Here is a 13,270-nt window from a genome sequence, read left to right as displayed (position 1 = left end):
ATAAAATAATTTTTCAAAAGCTTTTTTTTTTTTTTTTTTTTTTTAGGGATTAGGATGAGAACAGTTTTTCAGCCTTCACTACAGCACAGTTGCTGTAATTGCTGCAAATAAATTTTATATCGAAAGAAGTAGTTGACAGCCCCACTGAGGGAAACACAGGTCATGAAAAAAAAGAAATAAGCAGGAAGAGAGAAATTTGTCATTCTCATATTCCTGTGACCTCTATGTATAAGACTACAGCCATATAAGTAACTGGTTTTGCTCTTGATTAGTATTAATTATATTTGAAAGTAGAATGTCTTACATATACATAGCTACAAATATCTGCCATCTGTCAACAGCAACCTGAAAACTTTACTAACTACAGAGATTCAATAAAAGATCTTATATGGTTTTGAAGCTTATGAATACATTTTCGTATTTATAAACAAATACAGATATCTAGAAAGGCAAAGCTTGAAAATAATTTTAATAGAAGTACAAAATTAGAATTAGTTTTCCTTGCAAGGGCAATATTCACAACTTTTGAGCTCTGTGTTATGGAGTAATGTCATCATAAACAGAAGGTGTAGCTTCGTTGGAAAGACATACATCAGTGACATTTCTGCATGGATGCAGCTTTGGATGGTCATCCAAAAGTTTCCCCACACAAACCTTAGATGGGCATGCAGCATTCTGCACTGTCATCCTACTTTGTACATTTGTCTTATTTAATGCTTACGGTACATCTGTAATGTGGCTAATGTACCTATGTCCTGCCTGACCTAACAATTGCATTTTGCCATAGGACTGGGACTAGAATTGCCATTAGAATAAATACAGACTGCCTACTGAGCAGGCAACCTTTTCTTCAAGGTTAATTCCTATTCCAGAAATCCGTTTGATGGAGGGCAGTTTTGAATTAAAGTGAGCAACTGAAAGATGTGCTTAGCCTTTAGAACACTAAAAATGTCTTTGCCACAGGTTAAAGGGCTGTGTCGAGTTGCCAGCTGTAATCAAGAGTCTGCAAAAGGACTTGTATGGTGAAAGAAGCCACGCCAGAACTCATGGTACAGGCGTGACTTAAACTCAGGGGATTTCATCAGCCACTGATTTGTAGGGACTGATATTTATTAAATCCTATACATTCTTACATAAACTGCTTAGAAAGTAGGCATGATCCAATGAGTTAATTAACCTGGAAGGATAATACCAGCCCTGATCTGCATTTCCTACTTACCACAGAAGAACCATAAGCAGACAGCAATCACCTTATGAGCCTTAATATAATTCCGCAGCAGAAAAACAAGGCTACTTCAAAATATAAAGTTACTGGAAGCAGAAACTATCACCAATCACGCACACACAGAAAAGAAATACAAACCCTTTGTGGTGCTGACAGTTGCATCAACCAATTTGCATGTTTCACTGCATTCTCCTGGTGACTTGTCATCGGAAGCCAAGTGACATTCCACACAGCTCCTGTGGAAAATAATTCAGCAGCTCATCAATCTCTGCCTGTCACAAAGCAACTATCTAAAAGCCAGTACGTATGCATCTGCATTTTAAAAAGAAGCTAAACAAAAGGTCTTGTGATATGGATACAGTAGTTCTCAGAAATATGATAGGTATTGCCACCAAAAAAACCCAAACCTAAAAAAAAAAAAAATCCTCACCTGAATAAAGGTATTGTGGATAAGTTCTCTGTTGTCCTCAATTCTGTCCCAGCTTATTAGCTACCAGACAGAACCCCAGGCAACATTATTCATATAGGTCTGTCAAAGACATGGGGTTACTGACACAAATTCATTTTCAAAAATAAATATTCTGAACTGAGCTTGCACTAAATACCAGCTGAAGGAATGCGTTTCAGATGAACAATATCTGAAATCAACCTCAGAGAGATCAAGCTGGGGCAGCTACTGTGAGTCTTCCTTTGTTGAGTCTATTGAATAATGTATTAAAACACTATTCAGGTGTCTCAACAGATGTCTCTTGAATGCAATTACTTGTCTCAGGAATTACTTACTCGATCCTAATTATTCTAATGCAATTTATTGGAAAATTATTTACTTTACTTAATGGTGGAATGACTGAAATATTTAAATATACGGTCTAAACCAATTCCTTTAGAAGGGTCTGAAACTCTTCCCAGAAATTCAATCAGGATTTTAATAAATCCAGAGTTTATTCATCGAAAAAGCAGACAATGAACAGAATTCAGACATGAAAATTTTTGATGCAAAATGTGTCTTACTGTTTCTTCATGAACAGCTTCAGCCTGATTGAGGGGCTGAAACTCTGAGAAGCAGCCTGAATGATAAACTGCTTAAAGTTAAAAAGAAGAACTGCAACAAAACATCCCCCCAAAACCCGGTCATCTCCTGTTGCATTGAGTTACATACATCTCTGGGAATATGCTGAGGCTGCTGAGATTATCTTCACAGGATGAAGAGGACTTTATCACTTGCTCTGGAGGTGGGAAATAGTAAAAGTGAATGGGTAATGGGATAGCCTCTATCTCATGGAGAAAAATTCAGTGTTGGTGATTTTGTCACATTTGCCATGTTTCTCATACTACCACTCTTTCTCAGCTGCACAGCCATTAATTTCCACGCCCTCTGACCTGGTCTTTCAGTTCTCTCAATTACCCTATCCAGGTATTCCCAATGTTCTCTGTCTTTGGGCTTTCCTTGCCCTGTGTTTCACCAAGGGAAGGCATTGAAACAGAGAGAAAATCTCTAACACTGCACACAACATATGTGTTTAAATAGGCCCACTGTGTAATGCCCCTCGGGTAACTTTATATTTCTTATTCTCTGCCAAATTGGGCAGAGCAAAGCAGTAGCATTGTCATTCGTGAGTACAGCAGTTGCATGCATAAGTTCTCTTTCCTTAAAGCTTTGAACAAACTGATGGGCTGGCTTTTGTAAGTCAAATTCAGCACTGACATAACTGAGGATTTAATCACATGCTATAGAAGAGCTTCTTGTCTCAGATACAGTGTAGACTGCAACATCAGGCATGAAAATACAGTGGCAGAGAGCTGGTATGGAAGAGAAATGGGCCCCAACTCTGAAAAAGGAGACATGACATCATCATGAAACATTAATGCAACTTACAGCCTCGGCGTTCAGCAAGCAGATCCAGGGTCATTCATAACATGCGTTCTGTGAAGCCTAATTCAACTTCTAGTTGAAATTTCTACTGAATACTGCTCAGCTGCGACTGACTAGCCCTACAATGTCTCGCGTAATACAAGCCTAAGTATGGGTGTGCTTAGAGTGATCAGCTTTATGTCACACATATTTTAAGTTGCTTTTCCTGTCATGCACTCTAGCATACACCACGCATCACAGCAGGAAGTTTTGTATGCTTAGTGAAGAGAAGACACTTCACCACTTACAAACAGTTTATCATCAGCTTATACATGACATGCAGCTACCCACTGACTTCATCCCAGACTATGACCTAGCTTATTGTATGGACCTCTTTCATTCAGCTAAGCTTAACTGAATCTGGGCTATGAATTGCACACGTGTAAAGCTTGAGCAGACAGCATGACCTTGTTAATTCATGTGCATGAGAATGGTAACACAAATACCAATTTTTTCTGTGAGTCCTATGGAATAGCTATGTATGCTATTCCATACTGTGGACTGGAGGAGGTTCATGTTTTTGTCTGATGTTATCACATAAGGCCACATTCTGATTAGTTGTACAGCCAGGGACAGCAGTGGAAGTGTTTCAAGCGCTGCTTGAAGGTGATTAAATTGTTTTCCATAAAGTTCTTTTGTGCAATAGTAATGCTGATACATAGTCAATGTACGAGTTATGGTTCCCCCTTTCAAAGGGCAAAGAAACTCTTGTGTTCTGGTCCGTAAATTAAATTTACAGTAGCGGCAGTAAGCACACTGCTGAGTCAGTGAAGGAAATAGGTACCTGCATGATACAAACATCAGAGACATAAAACCAGCATTTACCGCCTGGAACTGCAAGGGTCACCGCAGAGAGGGCATTTTTCACATGTTTGGCCTGAAGCCCCTGGATGGGTGCAAGCGCATGACCCACAGACGCATTCGCCTCTCCCACTGCACAGAGTCCCATCCTCAGCAATGCAGGTGCTCCTGTCGGTTGTGCAATTACAGTATTCACCAGTCCATCCACTGTGGCATACGCATTCCCCACAGTCACAGTCACCATTGCCTGGAAATACATTTATTACACTTCACATCAGTCTCTTAATGAGAATCTGAATGATGGCCTTTAAAATTATGCTCCTTAATAACAGGTATTTTCCCTTTCCAACTCCTCTCAGTCTTCAATCCCTTTCTTCCTTCCTCAGCATTTACAGTTTCTAGCCAGAGGATCAAATTTTTGCTTAGACTGGCTGTAAGCCAGTGCAGCTCCTTTCTCTTCACTGGAGTCCTCCATGCAGATCTTATCTCTTCACAGTTCACAAACTAACAGGTAAATCTTCCTTCATTTATAGCAGTATAATTTCAGCCTATCTATTCAGCACAATCTCATTCCTGGTTCCTGCCAGTTTAATGCTATACCTATTGTTTCAATAGAATCACCTCTGATTTACAATGGGATAGCCCAAGGGAAAAAACCTATAAATACAAGTTCTCAGATTCTGGTGGTATCTTACTAAGATAAACCAAGAATCATTGAGGTTGTTTTTAATGTTAATTTGTATCGGAATTATCATAAAAGTGATTAATTAAGGTTGCTACACTTTGATAATTATGTCAGAGTGAAATTGTACACTGACTAACACCGATGTGTGTCAATATACTTCCCTAAACTTCCCTGGAGCTACAATCACCCACATCCATTAAACGTCTGTGATGGTAGCTGACAAGCTCCAATAAACCCATGCCAATTTAGACTAGCTATGGAGTGGCTCGAGGTGTCTCATTTTAAAATTAGAAAACAGGGTTAAAAATTGTTTCTCGTCTAAAGGTCATTCAGAAACAGTAAATTACACTTTGGACAGAATTGATTGCAACTGAATATATGATGAAAATATAGATTCATAGCTAGAACGATACAATAAAGCTCTAAAATACAGACCCACAAAATAGCTTCAAGGGACCGTACCTCCACACTGGAGCCCTCTGTGTCTCACACAGGAGAAGTCATCGCACTCACAGCGTGGCCCGTACACCTTCCCGTACAGGGATGGGTGGCACACGCACTGCCCGCAGTAGCAGTCGCCTCTCCCGCTGCAGGAGCTCTGCTCTGCCGCGCCTTTGCAGGAGCTGGCGCCGAGGGAGCTCTCGTCACATTCGCAGTGTGGCCCCACGTACCCTGGGCTGCAGACACACACCCCGCACTCGAACGATCCTTTCCCTTTGTTGCATTTTGGGCTGTTCATCTCGGCCCTTGCTTGACAGTTACAGCTGCACTGGGGATGAATGTCCATTTCCAGCGTGTCACTGAGCCCAACTGGCTTTATCACGATGTGCCTACTGCTTTTTTCACAGGAGGAGAGACTCACAGTCACGTTGAAAGACACCTGGAAGAGAAAACTGTGGCTGTCCAGAGCTGCAGCGCACGTAGCTCTGCAGAGTGCTCTGGAAGCACGTGCAGAGGACAGAACAAGAGGGTTGTGGATACCGCCTGCTTTTTTGTAACTTGTGTGGAGGAAAATTAGTTAATGAAGAGCAAATTTACTACCTTGGTGTCCCAAATTCTCTGGACTTCATGTCTTTTGAGAATTTGTTCTTCACTTACTGTGTCTCCCACTTTCACATGAGAGCATTTCCTCTGATGCGGAAAAAAGGTCCCATTGTTACAGATGGCTGTGAAAGAGAGGTTAAGCCCTTCTGTCTCTCCTGAGATCTCCAGCTCCACCTCCGACCTCAGCTCCTTAAAGGAAAAAGGCATGAGATGAATGGAGTGAGAACACTGCCAAACGCTGCTAGCGTTCTGCGTCTGTGTAAGGTGGACTGTAACTTATCTCAACTTACACAGGAGTAAATTCATGGGTTTGACACATTATTTACAGACTTCTCTATCGCAGGAAAAATGGGGAAAGAGCAAAACAAAGCAAGTGCCAACAGAAATGGCTTTCAGTGCAAAGCCATGGTGGTATCAGTTTAATATCCGCAATCACGGGGCTTATTTCCTGCCCTTGCAGGAGAATAAATTCAATGTTTTATTAAATCATCTTTCATCACTAAGTGCTCTGCTGACTGATACAGGCTTTTCTTTAGCTCTGGTCTTACTGAGGAATGGGTTTGTGTCCCTGATTGCTTTGGTAGCGCTTGGCTTTTCCTGATTAGCCAGCCTATGTCAATATTGCTCCCTCTTTATCTCTCCTGGTAGAATAAATGTCACAGGCTCTCTCACTGCAGGGCAAGCTCCAAGCTCAGGTTTGCCTCAGTGCGAGGTGTCCACAAGTTAGCATGATGTTTCCAGGGCCAGAGCCAGAGTTGAGCCCCACAGTGAGCTTGCACAGCTGGGAGCTCGCGCCCTTCCTTTCCTTTCTCGATGGAAATTTCTGCTTCATCAGCTGTTGGTGCTATTTCAAGTTGTGTTCAACAATGTTCTCATTTCTTAAATCAATTTGTTCAATCAAACTTTCATTTCTTAAGTGAAAAACTTACTTAGTGACCTCTCTCATACCAGGATTTTATATTTAAGTCTTTAAAATGTTAGTATTTTTTTTACAGCAACTTGCTTACACAACTAAACCTTAATCCAAAGCCAGACTGTGGGGGAATTCCCTATGACTTCATTGGACCATGGATCCAGTAAATGGAAATTTTTGAAAAGTACCTTAGCAATTGCCAAGAAAATGTCTCACTGACCTGGCTTTGTGCTCTTGAGAGCTTAATTGCTTTAAAAATACTCTCTGCACTTCAGTCAGAGCATGAGGAGCTCGCTGACCTTACTTCAGTGAGTCATTCTAGTAAAGGCATCAGCATGACTCACCAGAGTAAAGTTCCGGTGGGGTAAAACAAGTTAAAAGTGGAATAGGTATAAACCTGCATAGACAACAACTCCCTGTCCTTTGTGCATGCCTTGGAAATTTGTCTCAGGGGTGTGTTTGGTGGGAGTTTTTTAATGTCCTTTCATTTGGAAAACCTTGTCCGTAAACCAAGGCAATGCATACCATGCAAGACACATTCATGTAATACCCAGAGTTCTTTCCAGCACACAGCCAGAGAAGTAAAACTGTGCCCTGGGCATCAGGTTGGTGAAGTTGGTAACTCTGGATACATCCAATTTTCCCTTCATGTGTGTTTTAGAAATAGGTGCTGTATGTTGCTATTGAAACAATGCAGAGAGTCCTAGAAAACAATTTGTTTGCAATGGACAGTCTCAAAAGGACCAAATATAGCAAATCTCAGGCTAAAACTGTGAACGTTGGTATGTGCTAATGTTACAGGAGATATCACCAAACAGCCCTTCTTCCATCAGCTGCAAAACTACAAGGCTCAAGTAGAGTGCAACTGTGAGAGAAAATTAAACGCTGCTAAACACCAAGTCGTAATACTTTGAATCCTGGTGTCTGTTCTGGGTCATTTGAACATGGGACACACCTTGCTGTTGTGAGAGGTCAAAATACGAACCTTACACCACTGAAAATGAATGCATAAACTGTGTCAGACTCCGGTTTATTATATCTTAATATCTGTGAGGACTTCTGATGGTGTTTTAAATCTACTAGGTCGCCTGGTGGTAGTTTGGGGGTAAATAGCACACAGTTTAGTGAGCTTTAAGCCATACACAGAGAAACATTCGCAGTTCAAAAAACTTTTGTAATGAAGCAACAGACAAAGCGGCGTTACAAACTTGTGCCCTTGTGTTATCCTTCCTTTTTTAATATTTGGTCTTATTTTCCTGTAAAGGAAAAGACCAGGCACTGAAGAAAAAAAAGAGGGGGAATTTTCCTGAAATGACTTTAATCTGGACATTTCTGGACATTTTCTGGAATGACTTTAATCAAACAGGCTGATATCTGTCACAATGCATTTTAGCCTACAGCTCTGCAGTACGAAGCTATGCAGAATTCAATTTTAAACAAAGCAGGCAGATATATGCTTACAGAAGAAAATGAATCATACTTGGAAAGAATATGAGAACTCCATGCAACAAATATTTTGACAGCTCAGACCTTCTTAACTTGCTTACTTCCTCTTTGAAGCTTTTAGATAGCACACGTGGTGAATGGTATTAGCAAACCTTGTGTTTGTACATCAAGGAAAGACTCAAAAGCACTTTAAATGCAATAAAAGATTTAGCCTAAATCTACTCTCGGCTGGCAAATAGTTACATACTCATTTCTTGGGGGTAAAGAAACCCTCATTTCCCCCTTGCCAGTCCAAAAAGATTCAGATGTCTTCACTTAGGTAAAATAAGTTGGTTTTCAGTGTTTCCTGCTTGGAAGATTTTCAATCATGAAGCAATAAGATTGTTAACCTTTAAGGTTAAGAGTAATAAAATGGGCTCCGGGAAATTTTGAGGGTGACATGTTGCTACTTGTACACTTTGTACATCTTGAGACCTATGTGAGATTTTCAGAACCTATGAGCAACTCTGGCAAATGGTCCAGACATGCTGCACCTGAATGAGGACATGACGAGATATGGCCCCAAGACAGAAGCAGCAGTCACCTCCCTGCTGTTATGGGAGGGGAGTGAGCACAGAACTCAGAGCTCCTTCCAAACCCTGCCCATGGAACAGCTGAAACTGGGAGCAGACAAAACAACTCAGGAGCTGCACTGAGGTCACCACTGACTGCTCTGGGAGATGATCTGCTCAAAACATGGCCCAGCTAAAAAGCCAACATGTCCTGGGCGTCAACGTCCTGAGCAAGGATGCTAAGGACAAGACAAATGGCATCATTTTGCCTCTTTATAATACCTTTGTGTGCCCTGTCTTGTATACTGCAGGCTCTTCTGGTCTCCACATCTCAGGAAGGATTCACTGGAGTCAGGGAGAGTAAAGATAAAGTCACTGAAAGTCACCAAGGGGATGGAGGAGCAGAGGAGAGATTTGAAAGGCTGGGATTGTCCAATTTGGAGAGAAGATTGCGGGGTGGGGGTGGAAAGTGTCTCAACGATAAAATGTTATGAAATTATGAAGACATGAAGATAAGGTGAATGCAGGGCTGTTACTCACCAAAGCCTGCAACTCCAGAACTAATATACCCTCAGTGAAACTTTAAATCATAGAGAGTAGTTTAAAATGGGAAGAAGAAAAATATATATTGACACAATGCAACGGAGCTCCTTTTTGGCACAGAAGTTAACGGAGATTGAAAGTATTGACAGGTTCAAAAAAGGACATTAGAAAAAAAAACACATAATCAGGGGCAATAGGTACATAAGCAGACACTGAGAGAAAGAGGCAAGGATGCACCTTCCTCCGCCTTTCCGATGTCCCAGCAAGGCAGAAGGTGCCAAGACACTGCAATTAGAGGAAGTGCTGTTCTGCACTTAACACAGTGTTACAGCAACAGCATCAGGACACAGCACGAGGACGATTATTTTATGTTTTTCCATTACTTATTGGACAACAAAATGGTATTTCAGCTTATAAATGAAGGAACCTCTGTCTATACGTTAAGAGTGCCAGCCTCAAGAATTGCTGATAGGAACCAGATGAAACTAACAGCAGGTCAGACTCGAGAAATACTGATGCCACTGGATGTTCAGCAATAGCTTTGCTCATGTAAAGATTTCCCTCCTTATTTATTGCAATTTGCAGACTCCTAAGATCAACCTTGAAGTTCTTTGCTTATTTAATATTCCAAAGGACAGAGAATCTTCTAGTATTTTGTAATTAGTTTAAAAAAATAACAACTCACCGATCGTATTACTTTCGTAAGAATTAGAAGGATTTGGTTTGCCTCCCTATCACCAGGTGATAGGAGGAAGAGCAGAGACAATAAAGGAAGAAACAGAAGCTATTTGCAAAGAGCTATTTACAAAAAGCTATTTGGCATTGTAGCCAACTGGTAGAGCAGGTTTTTAATAAAAAGGGAAGAGAGAAACCTGTGGTATATCAGCATATATGTAAATTAATATATCTTTGAAAAGACATAATAAAAACATTCCCCCAACAGAACAGAACCAGGCAGCCAGGATGCATTTTGCAAACAAAGCTCTGGAGAGCAGCTCTGTGTTTATGTTCCTGTCATCTTCACAGCATTTCTTGGTATTATCTAAACAAATCCATTTCAGCTCCTGCGTTCTGCTTTTTAAAACCTCACAACAGCCTCACAGGGGCAGCATCAAATTGCTCAAACAGAGAAGAGCACTGAGCACAGGACAGTGCTTATTCCCCCAGATATTCCTGCAGAGAAATTGCACATCTGCTCTGGTGACAGCTACTGATGGGAAGAGACCTGAGTCCCTGTCGAGCTACTGAACCGGGAGACCTGAATACCTGTATTAAAGAAGGCTTAAAAGGTGGGGAGAAATACAGGACTGTGAAGAAGGCAAGACAGATGAGACACTGATGTGAACTGAGCATTCCAGCAGAAGTAAGGTTACAGGAATTTTGTTTCTGTGCTCACTTAATCCTCAGAGTGAACAGAACTTTTACTGTTAAGGTCAGCACCTAAGCATAAAAAATTATGGCCTTTTAATCAGTGCATAGAAATCTAATTTTGGAAATATAGACATACAGGAAGAAAACACATTATAACCATCTTACCTGATATGCAGCAATGATCAACTGGAGAATATTTCCAGAATCCTTCTGTAGTCGCCCAACAGTAGCTCCAGGAATAAGCTTTGCATAGTTCTGAAAATACAAAAAATAATTAAAAGCACAAAAAAGACTAGGTGACAAGGAGCTACCATCTGGGAAAAAACCAAAATGTATCAAAGCCAACTAAAATAAATAATGCTGACATTTTCAAGGACCCTTGCAGACTCAGTAACAGATGTCCTACTGAAAATGTCCAATGGAGAAGTGCTAATTTCACTGAACATTAACGGGACATACATTGCTAAATCACCTCTGTGTGCTTGGAAGGTTGATATTGTAGTATTTTTCAGCTCTAATTTTTCAAATTTAGAAGGAAGATATTTTCTATCAACAGTTGTGTTTTCCTCTAATAAAAATAACCAAAAGCAGATGCAGCTGCTCTACTGTTGCTATTCAAGAGTCTTGAACCCTACATGCAGTACCAGCAGTCACTGTTTTATCTTTGCAAGCAACTGAGCATCTTGAGTTCTGATTAGTGAGGGCACAGAAGTGAAGGCGTTTAAACTAAGGGCTAAAAGAGCTTTGAACAAAGGCCCTCAAAAACTGCTGCTGGTTTATGTTTGATGTTACACGCCACACATATCCCAGTGGTCTGTGGCTGTGATCAATCTTATGTTGACTTTATGTTAATAATACAGTGCCAATGTAACAATTTATTTCAGTGATGTTTTCTTTTTTTCCCATTAAATTGAATTGTGACACTAACATGAGATCTAGCAGCTAGATCTGAAATGTGTTCAATTAAAATTTATCTTGTTTGATTATTAACTACATGAACTTCTCTTGCTTGTACCCATGCCTTTGGAAAATAGTAAGTGTTTGTCATTAAAACCCCACATTGTAGCATTCATTTTCTTTTGCAATTTATCATACCAATGATTTTTTTAATTTAAAAAAAAATCCAGAGAGCTATTAATAAACATGCACAATTTAATACCCTTATATCCCTCTTACACTTTACATCTTCAAAAGCCCTGTGATTACTGTATCTATTATGTATGGAATACTTATCATTCATTAGATTTCTACAGTGCTATTGTAAATCAGTGGGATTAACTCATTTTATGTTACAGCTGGTGACTTTGCATTCCTGACTCCTCCTGTGATTAGAGCTCTCTCAAGGATTCTCAGAATATTGAAACTCTGCATTTTGTACTTGTGGACATTTCTGGAGTTAATTATAAGAAAAGGCGATAAACCTAAACCTAACTGCTGAGGTATAGCATCCTGTAATCTGTACCACGCAAGACAAACAGCAGGGATATACTGTTCTAAAGACTTTATCTTTTCTCTTTGAACAAAAATTTTCTGCATGGTGATAAAAGGATGACGTTGCAAGCCCAGTCTAAGTGTGTACCTCCAGTCCATTGGTTAACGCTGCCTTTTAGCAAATATTTCTGTTTAACCATTAACAAGGTGAGGGAGACTGATGCTTTTGGAGTGCTAGTGTTGTAAAGCAGCCAAAGGATGTAATGGAATATAGACTTTTAGCAAATACGCATTACAGGGTGAATTGCCATTTTACAGAGATACTCTGATTCATGTTAGTGAAATCTGACAATTAAATATTTGAGTTCAGTGGGGTTATGTCTAACTTTTAACAGTGTAAATGAGAAAAGAATTTTCATCATAAATAGGGTAGCATGCCAAATTTATAAAAATAATTTAAATTCTGTACAAGGGTGGAGACTGGAGTATCTTTAGTTCAATTTTTCAGCAGTGAAATGCAGTCTGAAACCCCAACTTTCAAGATGTATTCTCCTCTGATATAAAAGAAATAATTTCTCAAAAACAGAGCAATTTCTGTTTCAAAAGAAGTGCTGCTTTGTCATGGTTAGAGAGGGAGTCTTTCCCCTTATCTAAGTTTGAATAAATTTAAAGAATTCTGCTTGAAAACAAATAGTATGAACAACAATAACAACTACTTTGTGAAACCTTAAATACCAGTGTTTTCTTTTATACCAAAATAAGATTTACACAGTTTGTCAATCACAGTTCTTCGTATCATTATTGCAGTATTCGCAGATGCTTTTTGAGTCAATAGCTTTTATAGAACAAAAATATTTATATAGTGTTTTAAGAATTGTATAGAATAAAAAAATTCCCTCCTGCTTTGGTGTTAAGGGTCGAGGGACCGAGGTAACAACTCCTCGAATTCCTTAACGATCCTTAACGACGGTAAGATGCAGTTGAGAATAATGATGCAAAAAGTTAGACAGAAACGAATATATTTTAAAAGTCCTTTTTTAGGGAAAAAAAATCCTTTTTATAGAGTCTCAAATTATCAGGGCTCAGTATAAGGAATTTCTCTCTTGCATTTAATTTTGAGTGGCCTTATAAATGTTTTTGTCTGGCTGTTTGAAGTTCTTGTAGTCCAGGAGAGCATCAGAACTAAACCTTCACCTCCTGATTGCTGTGCAGTAGCTGTTTGGTTTCATGGAAGAATAAAAATTAACACCAGCAATGCTACAAGCATACAAATTATGTACTTGTGCAGTCCTTCATATTTGTGTGTTAGATAATAATACACATAGGTGTTAATGAATAAACTGAAAAT

General features: G+C 39.7%; 1 protein-coding gene across 1 annotated transcript in view; it reads right to left on the bottom strand.

Annotated features, from left to right (window-relative positions):
• Positions 1-10,805, bottom strand: part of ITGB6 (integrin, beta 6) — a gene marked incomplete at its 5' end in the record, with an annotated part of 18,493 nt that extends 7,688 nt beyond the window's left edge. Inside the window, 5 exons of the mRNA XM_010142391.1 lie at positions 1,364-1,461; positions 3,963-4,185; positions 5,086-5,503; positions 5,722-5,856; positions 10,657-10,805. Of these exons, the coding sequence (XP_010140693.1) occupies positions 1,364-1,461; positions 3,963-4,185; positions 5,086-5,503; positions 5,722-5,856; positions 10,657-10,805 (1,023 nt within the window). The remainder of the gene's footprint in view (positions 1-1,363; positions 1,462-3,962; positions 4,186-5,085; positions 5,504-5,721; positions 5,857-10,656) is intronic.
• Between the last annotated feature and the right edge of the window lie 2,465 nt (positions 10,806-13,270).

Source organism: Buceros rhinoceros, unplaced genomic scaffold (genome assembly GCF_000710305.1).
Source record: "Buceros rhinoceros silvestris isolate BGI_N320 unplaced genomic scaffold, ASM71030v1 scaffold15778, whole genome shotgun sequence".
NCBI lineage: Eukaryota > Metazoa > Chordata > Aves > Bucerotiformes > Bucerotidae > Buceros > Buceros rhinoceros.
The sequence above is the reverse complement of the archived record's forward strand: the minus strand, read 5'-3'. Positions and strand labels throughout refer to the sequence as shown.